The 19558-nt window shown below is 33.0% G+C and overlaps 1 protein-coding gene across 3 annotated transcripts; it reads right to left on the minus strand.

The window, feature by feature from the left end:
- Positions 1-40: 40 nt before the first annotated feature.
- Positions 41-6831, minus strand: LOC115955991 (non-functional pseudokinase ZED1-like). 3 transcript variants are annotated; one of them, XR_004084239.1, is made up of 5 exons: positions 5581-6831; positions 5058-5298; positions 3928-4036; positions 669-769; positions 41-537 (listed from the first exon to the last, which is right to left on the minus strand). XR_004084239.1 is itself a non-coding variant. In XM_031074429.1 (2 exons), exons 1-2 carry the CDS (start codon positions 6759-6761, stop codon positions 5142-5144), a joined length of 1338 nt encoding a protein of 445 aa, XP_030930289.1. In that variant the 5' UTR covers positions 6762-6831; the 3' UTR covers positions 4830-5141. The 3 variants fall into 3 exon arrangements, 1 of the variants encoding a protein (XP_030930289.1); XR_004084238.1 differs by lacking the exon at positions 3928-4036; XM_031074429.1 differs by lacking the exons at positions 41-537; positions 669-769; positions 3928-4036 and having other exon boundaries at positions 4830-5298.
- Positions 6832-19558: the final 12727 nt, after the last annotated feature.

Here is a 19558-nt window from a genome sequence, read left to right on the forward strand (position 1 = left end):
TTTTTTTTTTTTTTTTTAAAGATCCAACAGTGACCGAAACTCAAAGTGGAAGGAGCACAAAATAAGAGAAGGGCCAAACACCAACTGCAGCAAATACAACCCAAACATCGGAAATGCTACTGAAAGAATCTTTCGCAGCAAAAGCAAATCTCAAAGGCCTGGTTGAAAATTTATTGCAAAATACATAACCTTTTATAAATTCAGTCTCCAAAGATAACCCAGTGTGCCAAGTTTAAAAAGCTCTCAAATATTCCACTCACTGGGGATTCCACTTCTCAAACTGAGACTCATGACAATGTGGGTCTAGCCAATCCCTGGTAGAGCCCTTTGTCATGTTGCCGGTGGCTTTGCCACCACCCACAAGTTCTCTGAGACTCTCTAACTTATTCTCCCGACCTGTCCCACTGGTCCTCTCATCTGCTTCCTTCAATTTTTGCTTGAACCGCTGCTTACGACCAGCAGAATTTGGGTCTTGCTGCTTTGACTGTGAAGGAGGTGCTCCGTGTGGACATAGGTAGATATTCTCTTCTTTTTTGGCTTGCAAAAGTGAAAAAAAAACACAGATTTTAAAATACAGACTTAAATGCATAAGTAGTCCCATAATCTACAGACTATTTTTTTTTTTCCTTTTCTTTTGTAATGAATAGTGTAGGATTCTTGAGACTGACCTTTGGACAAGGAGGTTTTGAGGCTTCTACTTCTGAAACATCAGTTTTACTCCGATCTAAGTCTCCTATTTCCAGGCTTGGAATCACGAATCCATCAGTGTCTGATGCATATAAAGGACATAGATTAATGTAAGCACAATAAGAGACACCTAAAAAAATTTAGAGAAATTAATGCCGATGACACCAACACAAGCCCCTTTTTTAAAAAATTTAATCAGTCACAAAAACAGGTCACCGAGAAGTGAAAGAACATATTCATCAAGATCACAATTACCATCACATCTACTCACTATTACACTAACACATAAGGCTAAACTACGAAATCAATCTGTGAATACAAACTACAAGGGATATTATAACAAGATGAAAACACTCTCTCCAATATGATAATTACTAATGATGTAACAAGTAATGACACAACTAAAGACATTGTTCCTTGAGACAGTGATAGATGTTACACCTTCCACTCTTGCAGACCACAAACAGTCCACCAATTAGTTACATGTCAATTCATCAAGTATGGCCTGTGAGAAGGCTGCATATTACTCCCATCAAAATGAACAATACTTACGCCAAAGAAAGAAACTTAACATTTACTATTCTTCAATGTAAACAGGATAAATGAGATTTTAACAATTAAGACATATCAAACTCAACTTCAAATTAGAGCAATTCAAAGACTACAAAGACTCCAAATTTATCAAGTGCCACATGAAAGGCATTACGTTCTATACTCGCTGAATCCTCTACTCATAGCATTCTCTACTGAATAATTACTCATATTCTTTACTATGTCTTCTAAAAGATGGAAAGACAGAGACTGCATAACCATATCAACATAAAAAAAATAAATGGGCAACAACATATACATATATAGTAAATAATGTTCGACTGTATAATTCATTTAATTGCTTAGGAAACAGTGAAAGCGAAAAAGCACAGGAATGGATGAAACAAATTGTCCTTGTGAAAAATTAGCCCATCAATGATTAATCACATAATAATCATCATGTGTGATCTCAAGGCACAACAAACAAATTCAGAAACATACATTAGAGTTATGAACATTAGATAGTTATAAACTTCAAAGGACCAAGCTCATTCACATGGAGTTCCAATCATCCTAATGTAAGATGTATGCGCAAAAAAGCTTAAAGATCACTGAGTCTAATTTATGGTCAATCTACTAAACCCACTAAATGAACTACAGGAAATGAGTTAGTAAAAAGTTACGTGGAAATGGCCCATTGAAACAATAATAAACTCTTCCGGGGACATAACAGTCTCCACTTTGACAGGAAACTTAAGCATAATTGCATTGCAAATAACCATATATTAACAAATGATCTGACATTTATGTGTAATATAGTGCCACCTATAGCTCAGTGCATACATGTAAGTAAGAAACATTGCTTTTGTGATGTTTCCCTCACACTAACAACTTAATCCTCAGCTAACTATATTCACCCATGTTCATTAGAATGGAAACTCATTTAACAGTTTTATAGTTATTCCCATCAAATAAACATAATAACATCGGGAATGAAGATATCAAATCAGTAGGCCACATATTCTCAATTTCTTTTTCATGACAACAACTAAAACAACTTTTTAGGCATATACTCATTCCCTTCATAAATTTTAAGTAAAATATAACTTCTGATTTCAGGTCCCTATTTTTTTTCCCAGGTTCCATGATTTAGCTATATCAATAGATAAGAAATTCTTTTATTGGCTAAGTAAAAGAAATTTTTGAAACATTAGAGATGGTCATCTTTCTAATACAACAATTTAATCTCTTCAACTCTAATGTCTAAAGAAAACCCCTTAAAGTATTTCAGCTTCTCTACATTTCTTTTCAGAACAAAACTTTTCTGCAATTTGAAATGTGCAGACAGCTCCTGAGACAAAGTCAAATACTAAATACATTTCTTTGTTAAACCTCTAATGCCCACACATACCCAATTTAACACTGATGGGTTAAAAAGAAAAACTTTAGCACAATGCAGTCTAGAACTGAGAAATCACACAATACAAGACATGCCCAATTCCAAATATTCATGCAACACCAAAATCATAACTCCACCAACAAAAATCAACAAGACCCACAAATCCAAATCCAAATCACAAGCCCTGCGTATCAACAACTATACACTAACACATCCAATTGCAATGCCATCACCAAAAACCATGCATAGTGAAACTAACTGTTGCATGTAGCTTTGGTTGTGGCGTGTTAGTGTTAAAAAAAAAAAAAAAAAGAGCATAGTGAAACCAACAATTTTCAAATGAAATACTACACTTATAACACAATAGCATAATTAAACAATTACGTCAAGACATGTAGACATAAATCCAGAAAACCCAATATAAAAAAAATACGAAAACTTTCCTCTTCTTTCCCACAGTTTCTCAGCAACATATACATATATAGTAAATTATGTATAATTCATTTAATTGCTTAGGAAAAAGTGCAAGCGAAAAAGCACAGCAATGGATGAAACAAATTGTCCTTGTGAAAAGATAACCCCGTCAATGATTAATCACACGAGAATCACATGTGACCCCAAGACACAAGAAACAAATTCAGAAAATACATTAGTGTTATGAACATCAGGTAGTTATCAACTTCGAAGGACCAAGCTCATACACCTGGAGTTCCATTCATCCTAATGTAAGGTGTATGTGCAAACAAAGCTGAATGATTTATGGTCAATCTACTAAACCCACTAAATGAACTACAGGGACATGAATTAGTAACAAATATTTGGAAATGGGTTATTGAAACAATTATAAACTCTGCCTAGGACATAAAAGTCTCCAATTTGACAGGAAGTTCAAGCATAATTCAGAATAAGCTTTGCAAACAACCATATATTAACAGAAGATCTGACATTTTTGTGTAATATACTGCCAACTATAGCCCAGCACATGCATGTAAGCAAGAAACATTGCTCTTGTGATGCTTCCCTCACGTTGACATGTTGACATAAATCCAGAAAACCAAAAATAATCTTCATGTTGACAATTTTTGGTTCATTATTTTTGGGACATCAATATGTATTTTCTTTCAGAGCTGTATCCCGGGATGATTGATATCATTTTTCCAAGAGAAATGGAATGAGTTAATGCAGATATACCAGTTATTATGATCAATTGTGGGGCAATAGTGTATATGTTTTTTCCTACCCAAATTCTCATCAACAATTAAAACCACTGTCAGGTGGAAATAAATCTGCCAGACTAAGTTCCAGCTTACCAGAAGGATATATACATTGTACAATGTATACTAATCTTGCTTGAAGCCTTTTGAAATCAACTCAGTTCTTGAATGACAACCTTTGAGACGTCGTGAATCAGGAAATATTCTGAAATCAACTAAGTAGTTATGCCTGTTGACATGCTTAAAACACTTGGACATGCAATAATGTGAATCTATTGCATGATTAACCAGTCCCACTCTCCTCTTATTCATAAAATGTAAATTATATTGAAAGGATAAAAGGACACAATGCTTTGCTTGTCTAAATGAGCATACCATTCCAGATTTCCATTGTTATGAATCAATTAGCGAAAGCTAGTTGAAGTCTTCAACATTGAGAATATTATTGTTACCACATGTTATAATTCATTAACAAAATTCCATTTTACTTGCATCATAATTGAAATTTACAAGCCAACTAAACAGCATAGAAGCTCTGTAATCACTCAATTGCATCACAATTAAGCTTTAGGAGGCCTTCCAGAGGCCTCTTGAAGCTTAATTGGAAAGCAATTGCCTGGAAATTTTATTTTTTTGAAAAGGAATTGCTTGGAAATTTATTTTTTTATTCTCGAACATCACTTGATTTCTCAATCCTCCATCATCAGGGGGCCTAGTGTTTGAACCAACAACACTTGCTTTTTTGACAAACTGTATTGGTCCTATTGTGACAATCCTTTGTGATTGTGGGATAAGGCATCTAGATATGTTTACAATGCCAAATATCTTTCTTAGCATAGATTGATACCCTGGGCAATTGGATTAGAGTTTTTGCACGTTAAATGAGTTAGTGTGAGTGTGTGACCTAGAGTTTTTTTTTTGATGTATCTCTCCACTACTGTACAAAGTTCAAGCAGCCCTATGCAACTATATTTCTCCAGCAGAGTTCCATCAAAAGGTTTGCCAAACTAAATTGAGAAATCATATATAATCTAGAAAAAGAAAATTTACAAACCAATTAAACAGTACAGAAGTCTTTTTTTCCCCCAACAAACCACTATACATAGCCAGTTACTAAGACCATGAACTACTTAGTTTGCATTCCTTTTATTCAAACAAAAGAACAATTATCAAACCCCTTTGCCAATAACAACCTATCCTCCAGTTCTTATAGCATCAATACATACCTTAAGGGTTTGCCATAATGATAACTTCCCAATTACAGGTTAAAACTGCCATACAAGCTCTGTCATCATTCAGTTGCATCACAATCAAACTTCAAGAGGCCTTTCAGAGGCTTTGTTCACTGCTTGGATTTCATCACTAGAAGCATTCCTTTTCAATGATGCAGAAGCATGCTCTTCAACACTCTCAAGAAGCTTTAAATTCTGCAAATTTCCCCCAAGCTCTTCACCCGTTTGTGTGAACCTGTGTGATTGCGAAATACCACTAGCTGATCTCATTTAGAATTCTCCTTTATTACTTAAGATGCATACCAGTTTATTAGGCCTGCTTCTTAGTAGCAATGGGGATTTAATAATGTCATTAAATGGCTCTCCATCAAATTAGCATTTTTAACATTTCTAAATTCCATCCATGGCCATTTGTTTGAAAATCAAGTGAGTAAATTTTGTTTGTTGTCATGCCTAAATCATTTGGATATGCAATAATGTGAATCTGTTTATGTAAATAATTAGTGATGGAACGAACCTCTCAATCCGCCTGAGTTGTTTGGTGACATCTACCATAGTTGGCCTTCTTTGTGGATCTTCCTCTGTACATGTCAAGCCAAGGTCCACCACAGCTTGTAATTGATGCTGTAAACTAGCACCTCCATCCCCATCTTCAGCCAAGATTGCAGGGTCCATAATCTCGTTTATGCAACTACCTTGTGCACGGTTATGTAGGTATGCTACTAAAGTAGAATCTTTATCAATTGTAAATCGGGTTATATTAAGAGAATCCTCTCCAGTTAAAAGTTCAAGAAGAATCCGACCAAAAGCATATACATCAGCTTTCTCAGTTGCCTTGCCTGTTGCTTCAAACTCCGGGGCGCAGAATATTGAACGAAAAGGAGCGTCCACGTCAGCTTCACCTTCGGGAATTGATACAGAAAAATGAAAGTGGGACAATTTGGGAACATCATGTTCATCTAAGAAGATACTGTGCATGAAGATACCCATGTGGATGACAGGTCTAGGGAAGGCAGTATGGAAATAAGAAAGAGTATGAGCAATCTGCCTTGCAATCTTTAACCTTTTCTCCCACACCATCGGCTCATGTTGCAGTTCAGTAACACGGGAGACATAAATTCGATCTGCAAGTAAACCATTGGCGGCAAATTCAAACACCAACATGGGAATTCGAGTGTGGAGACAACAACCTATGGGCTTTAATACATTGCTGTGACCACTCATTTGTGCAGAAATCACTAAATCATTGATGGCTATGTAGGCCAAATTATCTAAACGCTTAATGAGAACAATTCGTCCTTCAAGAGAACCTTTGTACCAATAAATTCCCAGATGTTGAGAAGGATAATTGTTGGTTGCTTGGCGGAGTTGTTGAGGGGAGAAGGTACGGATGGGAATAGGCTTGGCATTGCGAACAAAAGAACCCTTAATGACAACAAATCGTCCTTCAAGAGAACCCTTGTACCAAATAGAGAACCCCATTACCAGCTTTTCAGAAGAAAAGTTGTTGGTTGCTTGGCGGAGCTGTTGAGCGGAGAAGGTACGGATGGGAATAGGCTTGGCATTGCAAGAGGCAATCAGCTTCTCAACTAACTTGCTTCCATTCTCATAAAACAATCTCTCTCTTTCCTCTCTTTGCTTTCTTTCCTCTATTCTTTTAAAAAAGAAATGATATGACGCGAACCAATTCCACCGCATAATAGCTTGAATGTGGAACGTCCTTCACTACTACTCTGCTACTGCTAGCGAGGGATGGAACGTCCTTCCTCTATTTTTTTTTTTTTTTTTTTTTTTTTTTTTTTTTTTGGGAATTTCAAAAGGAAAGTGCAGCTTTTGCTTTTCGCATTAACCGTTCAATGCCAAACATACCGATTGTTGACTTCGGAGAGTGCCACCGGCTTCTATGAGATTTCAGATTTGCCCTTTTTGTTTCTTTTTTTCTTTTTTCTTTTTTTGGGTTGAAAATACCTTTTTTGCCTCTATTTTGGTCATGTTTTAAATTGGGTTCTCAATTTTTTAATAATTTTATTATGGTTCTTATATTTTTAAACTTACCAATATTTTGATCCTGACAGCATTTCACATTAAAAAAAAAAAATTAAACTAGTAGTAATTCATTTATTACTTAGGCATTTTTTGTAAATGAGATGATAAAAAGACCAAAATGACAAGAAGTTTAAAAAATATATAGACCAAAATGAAGTCATAAAAACTTAAAGACTAAATTTTAAATAAGATCAAAATATTGAAATCAAAAAGGTATTGTCCTCAAATTTTTTTTTTTTTTTTTTTTGTCTCAAATCCCATTTATATAAATATATATATATATATATATATATATATATATTTTGTTGAATTAATACATTGCAAATCTTTTTATTGAATTACACGCGCTGTTTATTTTTAATATGAACGCCAAAATTTAAATTTTTTAACATGAATGCCAAACTTTGAGTTAATTGACTATCATTTATTATAGATCATAACCTCTATCGAGTAAATAATTTAAAAGTGCAAAATATCTCAAAATAGAGAAAATCCAAACTATCATTTTATATAATAAATAATTATCCATCTCTTATTAACTTTATATTTTACAAACTTGAAAAATATATAGGCCTGTTTGGTAGTAAATATATTCTTTCATTTTTATGTAACAATTTTAAAAAATACAATGAAGGGTTTTATGATAGATTTTGTTAATTTTTGTTAAATAAAAGGCACTATTTTACTATATATTACCAAAATAAAATACCTGAGATTAACAAAACATTTGAAAGAGAGAGAAGGAGGAATCTGAGGGGTCACCACCTCCATTATATTAGCCTCCCACCACCATCAAGACACCGAAACCCCTACGGGTAATCGTTTTTTCTTTTTTAAATTATATTAGCCTCCCACCACCTCCATTATATTAGCCTCCCACCACCATCAAGACACCGAAACCCCTACGGGTAATCGTTTTTTCTTTTTTAAATTAGGGGCTTAAATATGATTTAGGTTTAGGTAATTTTGTTAGTTAGTTTTTGTTTTTGGTATATAAGTAGAGAGAATATTTGGTGCGCAATGTAAAGTCATATTCTACCATGGTTTAATTTTAAATCATCTATAAGACACATGCATATATACTTGCCCACACTATGTCTTAACGTCGCACTATCGATGAGTGAAAGACAATCAGAGAGTTGAGTATACTTTTACTTCATAGTATGAAATATATGAATACAACACAAATTAGTTGATTTTCATGGTCCCGTTACTATTTTGCATTTATTTTTGGTTTCATGATTTAAAAAAATAATAATCTCACCTTAAGAAGGCTACAAATATGTAGTAAAGCTATTAAACCAATTTTTAATATCTCATAATATATTGGGTCATTCTATCGTACCCCCGGTATTTTTAGGAGGGAACGGTACCCTCTTTAGCCATAGATTTTGCACATTTGAATCCTGACTGTTTATTTATTTTTAATGAAAAACTAGTTACTGGTTAAGTAGGTAATATAAAAAAGCAAGAATACACAGACAAACAAACTAGTGTTCTCTCTCTCGCGTCTTCTCTCTCAAACTGAAAACCTAATGGGCATTCCTTCTTTCACTTCAAAATACTAAACGATGCATCTCTGCAATGCTTGGCTTCCACCACTAATGGCCCAAGAGAGAGAATGACTCATTCTCTCGGGTCTTGTGCTTCATCCATAACTCATTCAAACCTAATGACCTAGATTTTGTCTACTCCACTCTCAAATGGATCTCTATCATCGACCTGTGAGATTTCTTCAGTTCTCTTTACTCTTAATATTTTTTTAGTCTTATCAATTTGTATTCGATATTGGGTCTCTCTTTTCTTTTTTTTCTTTTCTTTTTTCTTTTTTTTTCTTTCTCATTTTGACTCTAAATTTTTGGGTATTTTTAGCTTTTTCAGTATCATTTCAATTCTGGGTATGTTTTGTTTTTCCTTATCTTAATTCAAATTGAAAATTTGTTTTGTTTTGTTTTTGTCTCTAGAATTTGGTTATGCCTTTTGTTTGCACGAGTAAATAGTAATAATTTGTTGGCTCTGAATTGTGGATTATTAGATGCCCATTTGATCGATGATTGAGTTAAGAAATGAATCATTGACAGTGAATATTGGGGTTTAAGGTAAAGTGAGACTACATAAAGAGCCGTTCTTCACTTATGGTTTGGCCCTTTTCCTTTTTGTTTCATTTTTCATACAGAAAGCTAGTTTTGCTTATATTTTGTCCTACCTAACCATGTGGTTTGTTGGGGGTATTTGGATGACATTTATCTATGGAACTATGCTAATGTCACCAGGAAAAAATGTGTGTGTGTGTGTGTGTGTGTGTGTGTGTGTGTGTGTGTGTGTGTGTGTGTGTTTTAAGTTAAATTAATTAAGCAATAGTGATAGAAGACCTTTAGGGGTTGATTTGTGAAATGCAGTAGATTATGAACTTGTTTATCTGTCTTGATATTGAGAAATGGAGGAATTTCTAACTATCTACTGAAATGCTAGCTGTAAAGTATGCCTTAGCTTGAGTCAAGGAGCAGGGAAAGTTGTGAGGGAGTAGAGGGGTGACTATTACAGTTGTGAAAAAATTGTAGCCATTACCATTCATTTGCTTTTGAAACTATCCTAATGGTATTGAACTGAAAACCTTGTGAAACATACCATTCAATAGCTTTGTTTTGGTGGGTTAAATTTGAAACTATCCTAATTGGAATGAAATAAGTTCCTTGATAAAAAATTCTACCCCATTTATAAGTTATTACTAAAACCTACTCCTAATCCAGTGGTGTAACCAGAGACTAATCCTTTATTGATGGGTTTATTAAATAAGTTTAATTATTTGCTTACTTTGTGTATTGCTTCTGTAAATGGGTCCAAACACTTATAACATGTTTTTTAAAGTAATATCTAATTTTAATAACTCAGCTTATATATAACCATTTCATTTTTCCTATCAAGATAACTCAGCTTATCAATATGAATAATTTATTCATTGTTTCCTTTTCGGCCTCATTTTGTGCTTGACTGAGTACTTGTTCCTTATTCTTTGTTTCCTTTTTAGCCTCATTTATTCTTGAGCTGTTATATGCTACTCCTTGGAAACCCCAACTGTTAAAAATACACAAGGGTTTAAAAGCAGAGAAAATGAAAAAGCCTTGTAGTTAATTTAGAATTATTATCATGTTATTTAGGGTTTCCAAGGAGTAGCAAATAATAGCTCAAGAATAAATAGGAAGAATTAGTCTGACAGGTTTTGATTATGGTTTTATTTCTTTATAAATTTGACTATTTTTACTTGTTTCTTCTTTTCCCCCCTTACCAGAGAGATGCAGATAGTGCACTGGAGCAAAAATAGATAAGAGGGAGAGATAATCAAGTTATCTTTTTGTTTATAAAATTATTTCTAAGAGAAAAGACAATGTAGTCCAAGGATGTTGAGTACTTTTAATTAGTTATTCAAAATATTGCTAGTTTTAGCTATTTCATGTCTTGTTATTTAATTGTAGTTGTTCAACAATTAAAACATTGAACAACATTTCAAAGTCTCATGTGGTCAATTTTGATTTTAGCTTTGATTTTATCACTTTTAAAGACATGACAAGCATGAGTGGAAGGTAGAGTTAATTGACAATAATTTTCTACCTCATGAAGCAAAGATTAGAAAAGGGATACCTCTTAGTGTTTATGAATCATAGGACAAACAGGTGTGGTTACCCTTAAACCATGGCGAATACATCACTCGGTTAGCCTATAAATTGCTAGCATTGAATGACAAAAATTCGATGCTAAGCTGCTCATCAGGGTAAAGGAGTACATAGTTATGGAAGGAGATATGGCATCTACAAGCTCCTTACAAGGTGAAGCACCTGATTTGGAGAGCAACTAGTGAGGCTTTACCAACTCTACATAACTTATTGTGTAGAGGTGTGATTAAGTATGCTTGCTGTCTGAATTGTAAATCTGATGGTGATAATTATCAAATCGTTGTTGGCTAGGAATGTCTCTCATCCAGAGTATGTCCATGTTATCCAAGATGTTTTGTTTATTGCTTCTGGTTTTCGAGTCTGTAACTTTACCCATGTCCAACGCTTAGGCAACTCCTTTGCCCATTTTCTTGCCAAAAGTGCTAAGTTAGGCAATGAGCTACCGGTTTGGTTTGAGTCTATTCTTGATGATATAGCTCCTCTATATTAGAGATGCTTTGTAATTTATTTCATCAATGAATAAAACAAGGGCCTTTTGACCTAGATTCTCAAAAAAAAAAAAAAAAAAAAAAAAAGACGTGGCCTATGTGTTCCCCTTAGAAAAACTGCAACTTTATGCAAAATTGAAATAATGGATTCCAATGACCACTTGTAGATCAAGTTTTCCATTTGCCACACATAGATTAATTCAAATGACCATCAAAGCGCATTGAGCTTACAAGTTGTGCGAGGTCATGAATTATCTTCTATATCATTTTTATTTAATTTATCGTGTTTGCTAAAGGATTTTTTCTATTCTGGCATAGAATGATGTTCTTTGATCCATTTTCCCTTTAATTTCATTATAAAAAATAAATAATCTAAAACATTTCTCTAACTCTGAGATATTAATGGTGATATTTGGAATTTATATAAAATCATTGTCATGAGTTTTATTAAAATTGATGAACAACCACCAATTCCAAAGAGTTACTTGGAGAGGTGGAGTGTAAGAGTGACGGACATACTTAGACTTTTTATATAATTCAATTTTTTTTTAATCAAAATATGAAATTTATTTTTTTCAAAAAATTGTAAAATATCTCAAATGCAAAGATGGCTAGAAGGACATATGTGAGAGAGAGAGAATATCGTGTTGGTACCATCCAATGTGACTAAAAATAAATAAATGAACTACCAAATATGACATTGGTACTAAACATTTTGATGTTAGTACTATCTAATGTGACAAAAAAAAGGGACTACCAAATGTGGTCATGGTACTATCATGTGATATTAGTACCACCAATTTAATGTTGGAACCATCCAATGTGACCAAAACATAGGGGAATCATCAAATGTAACAATAGTACAGTCATATGTAATGTTGGTGTGATTTTAGGGTAATTCGGTCATTTTTTAGGTCCTAAGGGTATTTTGATCATTTTTTTTTAGGTTCTAAAGGTATTTTGATCATTTTTAAGGTTCTAAATGTATTCCGGTAATTGTTGAGGGTTTCGAGAGTATTTTTGTCATTTTTAAGTTTTATGAGGTATTTTGGTCATTTTATAGGTTTTAAGGGTATTTTTGAAATTTATTCAAGGTTTTAGGGTCATTTGGGTCATTTTTAAGGTTCTATGGGTATTTCAATCATTTTTTAGGTTTAAGTGCATTACTATCGTTTTTTAGGTTTTAAGGGCATTATTGTCACTTTTTAAGTTACAAGGTCATTTTAGTCATTTTGTTGGTTTTATGGTCATTTAGGACATTTTTTTAGTATCTAAGGGTATTTCAATTATTTTTTAGGTTTATAGGGTATTTAAGTCATTTTTTAGGTTTTAGGGTCATTTTGGTCATTTTTTTAGGTTTTTAGGATATTCCAATAATTTTTGAGGGTTTTGGGGTTATTTTGGAAATTTTAAAGTGTTAGGATGTGTTTTGGTAATTTTAGTATATTTAAGGGTATTTTGAAAATTTTAGAGATTTTAGGAGTATTTTTGTTATATATATTCATCGATTATTAGGTAATTTGGTGGGGTTGGGTTGACTATGCTCATATGTAATGTTGGTATGGCTTAATGTGACGATGGAATTGTCAAATGTGAGTAAAAAAATTAGAAACATTGAATGTGACAAAAGTACAAATATGAAATAAGAATGTGACGATACATGGAAAAACTATTGAATATGAATTATTAATTAATCTTTGTTTATTTTCTACAATCAAAGCAAATGGGAAAAAAAATTCTAACAATGAAATAAAAATTTAAGCTACTACTTATACAATGTTGCCTTAGTAACCTTGCACAAGACAAACACATGGAATGGGTTTGAATTTTTTCACAAAGAAAGAAAGCATAAGATACCTATTATTAAGTTTGGTGAATGTGAAAAGTATCTAACTCTCAACACAAATAATGAATGTTGCACATAGGATTCTAATCTCATAAATCCCTATCCTTGATACAAAACATTCAATTACGAAATTGAAAATATCAATTAAACAAAAATTTAAATAAAAATTAGGATTCCAATCCCCCCAAATAATCAATAAACAATTAAATTTCAATTTATGAGATTCCAATCTCCTAAATCACATGAACCTAGATAAAATTCACAATATTAAAGTCAAATCTAATGAAGATGCCTAAAAAACATAAAACTTGGTGTAGTAGCCTTGATTGATGACTAAAGAACCATTGAATGTGACTAAAAAACTGTCACGTATAATGTTGGAACTGCACAATGTGAGGAATGAATCATTAAATGTGAGAAAAAAAAAATAAAGGAACCACCAAATATGGGGAAAAAAAAAAGTCACATGTGACGTTGGAACTACACAATGTGAGGATGGAACCATCAAAAGTGAGAAAAAAGTAAGGGAACCACCAAATGTGACAAAAGAACTGTCACATGTGATGTTGGAATTACACAATGTGAGGATGAAACCGTCAAATATAAGAAAAAAAAAGGGAACCACTGAATGTGACAAAAAAACTTTCACATGTGATATTGGAACTGTACAATGTGAGGATGAAATTGTTAAATGTGAGAAAAAAGTAAGAGAACTACCGAATGTGACAAAGGAACTGTCACATGTAATGTTGGAACTGCACAATGTGAGGATAAAACCATCAAATGTGAGAAAAAAGTAAGAAAACCACCAAATGTGAGAAAAGAACTATCACATGTGATGTTGGAACTGCACAATGTGAGGATAAAACTATCAACTGTGAGAAAAAAGTAAGGGAATCACCCAATGTGACAAAAGAACTACCATATGTGATGTTAAAACAGCGCAATGTGAGGATGGAACCGTCAAATGTGAAAAAAAAAAAAGTAAGGGAACCATCAAATGTGACAAAAGAACTATCATATGTGATGTTGGAACTGCACAATGTGAGAATGAAATCGTGAAATGTGAGAAAAAAGTAAGGGAACCATCAAATGTGAGAAAAGAACTGTCACATGTAATGTTAGAACTGTACAATGTGAGGATAGAACCGTCAAGTGTGCGAAAAAAGTAAGGGAACCACCTAATATAAGAAAAGAACTGTCACATGTGATGTTGGAACTGCACAATGTGAGGATGAAACCGTCAAGTGTGAGAAAAAGTAAGGAAACCACCTAATGTGATAAAAGAACTATCATATGTGATGTTGGAACCGTCAAATGTGAGAAAAAAAAGTAAGGGAACCACCAAATTTGAGAAAAAACTATTGTATGTGATATTGGAACTGCACAATGTGAGGTTGAAACCGTTAAATATGAGAAAAAAGTAAGGAAACCACCCAATGTGAGAAAAGAACTATCGTATGTGATGTTAGAACTGCACAATTTGAGGATGAAACCGACAAATATGAGAAAAAAAAAGTAAAAGAACCACCAAATATGAGAAAAAATTGTCTGGCTTACATGAATGTGAATTTCTGTACCTAAATCATGTTTTCACATGCTGAGATAATCATGCATAAAGAATGCTGAGACTTGGCAGCACAAAACCACAATTGCATCTTGGAAACATACTTTTCCTTTTGACTGTGGTTAGCATTTTCTTGTGGTCTTCAGATTGTGAAACTTTTGAATACTTCATGGAGTGGGGTTGGTCCTGGACTAATGCATGCTGCTACAAAAGGTGCTTTACAAGTGGGAAAACCAGCGGGTGGATTAAAGATAGGTAAAGAAGCTGGTGAAGGGACAGCCTCAAATTTTCATCTGTGTCTACCTTCAGAAACTTATCTTACTTGCAGATAATCTATTGTTGTCACCTGATGCTTCTCAATTGCATGAATTGCTTTTCAGTAGTGCCGGTTTTTTCTGCGAGGTAGCATGGGTTGGTGGATGCTGCAGTTAGGAGCAGTAGTTTTGATAAAATTGCTGGTTCTGCTCTTCCAGGGGGTATTGGTACTCTGGATGAGGTGTTTGAAATATTAGCATTAATTCAACTAGAATGGATGGGGTCAGAGCTTCCTTTTCCCTTCCCATTTTTTTTTTTTTTTTAATTATAATCACCTGTTACGTTACTCTAATGAACTATGACTCATTCTATTCAAAGCAATAAGACTTTATTGATGATTGTGAGGAATGGGGTACATTTCCCAAATGAGAGATTGCATCACTATGGATGGTTTGCTACATTAACTCAGAGGCTTTGGCTTATCTAGCAGAATTTAATAGTCTCCCTCTTAGTGACAAATGTAGAAGTGAAACTGAACTGCAAAGTATTTGTGGGGCAACAGTGTCTTTATATTTTTGTAGTTGACGATTGATTGACTGTTATGAGATTATTTTTCAATCTATTTGATTTTATGTGCAGTAGATGTAATGGCATGAAGAATTTTGCATGCCAAAAAGCATTCCAAGATTTGGAAATGGATGCTTTGATGTCTCTTTGGAGTGGTGAAAATTATTGTGAAATCCTGGTTCATGATCTGTGTAGATGTAATGGCATGAAGAATTTTGCAAGCCATAAAGCATTCCGAGATTTGGAAATGGATGTTTTGATGTCTATTTGGAGTGGGGAAAATTATTGTGAAATCCTGGATCATGATCTGTATAGATGTAATGGCATGAAGAATTTTGCAAGCCAAAAATCATTCTGAGATTTGGAAATGGATGCTTTGATGTCTCTTTGGTGTGGGAAAAATTATTGTGAAATCCTGGTTCATGATCTGTAGTTTTTCATATTTCACCTTGGAATCAGTTGACTGAATCTAATTACAAATGAAGAAATTGCCTTTTACTGTTAATTTTGTGATCCAGTAAAAATGAGTTCTCACCTATAGCTTTCTTTAATTAGTGAGCAGCCAGAAATTACCATGGTTTGGTACCTTATGCTGCTTTTTGATTGGTTATGTTTTGCAGGTACTTTGGTACCAAGAAATGGTTAACATTTTATTTTATTTATTTTTAAATGAACCATGAACAATATGGTTATTGGACAAAATAGAATGCGGCAAAAAATTAACTGTTATACATATCTTTAAGATTTTTGGTACGAGGCCTTGACTTCAAAATTCAAAGCACTACAATGGTGCCTCTGTGAACCACAGGCGCTATTGTCGCTGCTGCTGCTGCTTTTTCTATCACCATGGTGGTGCTCTCTTACTTGTGCAAAGTTCCCTCAGTAGGTGCCTTCTGAATTTTTGAGGATGACAATGAACTTGTGCAGTAACACGAGCAGGATTAAGTACTTCTCTGTTTGTTAAATATTAACTATTTGATTTCATTCTTTTTGGGACAACAATACTCTCATCCAAAGGAAATGAGTTAACTGCAATTATACCAGCTTGAAGATAAATTGTGGGGTAATAAGTTAATGGATTTTGACCCAAATTCAAATGAATTAAGACTATTTCGTAAAGAGAAAAAGCTTCGCCAACTACTTTGAGTAATTATTTCATTTTATTGTAAATAAGACTTACCCTTTTTTTGGTTTGCACAAACGAAAACTTTATTTATAAACCAATAAAACAGTAGGAAGTCCATTGTCCTCAGCAGTACAGAAGTTTTTTTCTCCCCTCTACAAGCCACTATGCATACCCCAATTACTAAGACTATGACCTACTTGGTTTGCATTCCTATTATTCCAAACAAAGGAACAAATATCAAACTCCTTTGCCAATACCAATCTATCCTCCAGTTCTTATAGCATCAATATATGATCACTTTCTGCAATTTCATCTCTTCAGAAATCCAAATGTTCCAAAAGAAGAATAGCCTGAGCAACTACTGTTATTGGTGCAACCCACATAATTTTCTTGACCCACCTAACTTTTATATTGCCCCAATCACATATTGAAACGGCAATACAAGCTCTGTCATTATTCAGTCACATCACAATTAAGCTTCAAGAGGCCCGTGAGAGGCTTCCTTCACTTCTTGGCTTTCATCAATAGAAACATTTCTCTTGAATGATGCAGAAGCATGCTCTTCTAAACTCTCATGAAGCTTTAAATTCTGCAAATTTCCGCCAAGATCTTCACCCGTCTGTGTGAACCTGTGTGATTGAGAAATACTATTAGCAAATCTCAGAGAATTCTCCTTTATTACTTAAGATCCATACCAGTTTATTAGGACTGCTTCTTAGTAGCAATGGGGATTTCATAATGGCATTTAATGGCTCTTCATCAAAGAAGCTTTTTAACTAGTCTAAACTCCATCCATGGCCATTAGTTTGAAAATCAAATAAATTCTGTTTGTAATCGTGCCTAAAACATTTGGGAATGCAATAATGTGAATCTGTTTATCTATAACAGATGATTGGATGAACACGGGCGGCTGCACATGTATTTCAGGCCTGATTCAAAATGAAACCCCTGCGGCCGCCTTGAAAAGAAAAGAAAATTTATATGTATAAAATATTTTTTTTCTAATTTAATTTTAAATATCTTTATAATATTAATATCAATGACAAATAGATAATGACAATGATATAAAAATAAAAATGTTAAATAAACTTAACAAAATAGAATAATCAAGCCTACATTGACTGTGGCTTCCTCGGATGTACTAATTTAGAGCCTTTGGCTTTTACACAGCATCCTTTGGAGTCCCACATCGAAAGAATCTTCCCCCACTTTCTACCTTATAAGCTCTAAAACGAAACCTTATAACTAGTGGTACACTACTCCTTCGCTTGCACTTTTTGGTAATATTCATAGGTCCCACTATACTATTTCAGCTAATTTTTATCTTTATCTATAGTACTTTCTGTAAAAAGTTTTTAATTTCAACAAAATAAATGGATCCCAAATAGACCCTAAATATACTAAAACTACTTTAAAACTATTTTATCACCCTCCATCATTAAAATTAAAATTAAAATCATATTACACCGTTGGGGCTATATTTTAAAATAAAAATAATTAATTAATTGATATTCAGCTACAGTAATTAATTTGCCTGTTGCGAAGTTCTGGGAGTTAGGCTGCACATACAAGCCTTCTCAGCTCATAAGTGAATGCATAACATTACCTGCTTTTGATTTCTACCAAAACAAATGGTCTTCATGGATGACTTTTATGTTAAGACTAGTCGCATACCCGCGCGTTGCGCGCGGTAATTCTTTTAGGATGGTCTTATTAAATATTTTATTAATACTATAATTTTAGTTATTAATCATTTAATTTTCATTAGTTTTTAAGTTAACAAAAACCTTAAATATACCTTTTCTTTTCTTTTTTACCTTTACACACACACACATATAGTGAATCTTTACACATACATTTAAAAAAACTCTATATATTCCACTTTTTTGGATGCGTAAAATTATAGAGTACTACTCCATAATGATAGTGACTAATTAATTTTATATTTTTTTTTAGTGATCTCATTTGTAACGCTTCTTACCATTATCATGTATTTACTAACTGATGATTTGCATAACAAAGATGATAAATGAGAGGTAGCATTATTCATTAGATTTTCGAAAGTAATAGTGCATGAAAATTATATATATTATAAATAAGGTTAAATGAAATGTCAAAAAATGGATTTTTAAATTTTCTAACTTTATTTCTTACTCAATTTCTACTACTATCAGAGAACATCTCTTTTTTAGTTATGATTAATATGGTTTCCATAGTTGGAATTTGATTAGTTTTAAATTTAAATTTAGTACTATGATTGTATTTAATTGTTGATTGTTGATTTAATTTTTTAGGTGAATTAAACAGTTTATGGTACTACACTGTAAAATTTTTAATGTTCTCCACACGGTAATCTCTATTTTATTTTTTACTTCTTCTAACAACCTCTTTGTTTTCCAATCAACGATTACTAATTGACATTTGGTTTTTTTTTTTTCTTTACCTACTCTTTATTACTTTGTATTGGTTTTTTTTCTATACCATCTCTCTTTCTCTCTCTCTCTCCATTGGCAACCTATCGTTTTCCAAAATTTGATGATGATTCTATGACATTAAATATGCATTATTAGTTTTTTTTTTTTTTATTTAGTGTTTCTAACTTGATTTATTTTGTATTTCATTCTTCCTTTGATGCATTGGGTGTGAGAATGAGTGTTTCCCTATCATTACTCCACTTAATGTGGACAATTTTATTTATTTAATTTAAATAAGGAGTGGAAATATAAATAATTTAATGATATATATGGGGGATGTGGTTGAATTTAAATGTTAAATAAAATGATATGAGAAAAAAAAATACATAACAATAAACACTAACTTATCCAAATAATTCTATGTAATATAATAATAGTACATTCTTATATACTATTTTTAATTATTTATAATGCAATATGATAATATTTAACAATCAAAGACATAAAAATAAAAA

This window comes from Quercus lobata, chromosome 8 (genome assembly GCF_001633185.2).
Source record: "Quercus lobata isolate SW786 chromosome 8, ValleyOak3.0 Primary Assembly, whole genome shotgun sequence".
In the NCBI taxonomy this organism is placed as follows: Eukaryota; Viridiplantae; Streptophyta; class Magnoliopsida; order Fagales; family Fagaceae; genus Quercus; species Quercus lobata.

Coding starts and splice junctions, on each gene's coding strand:
- LOC115955991 (XM_031074429.1), bottom strand. CDS start 6,761: ATGCGGTGGAATTGGTTCGCGTCATATCATTTCTTTTTTAAAAGAATA. Junction 5,299..5,580: donor CAACTCAGGCGGATTGAGAG/GTTCGTTCCATC, acceptor GCAATCACACAG/GTTCACACAAACGGGTGAAG.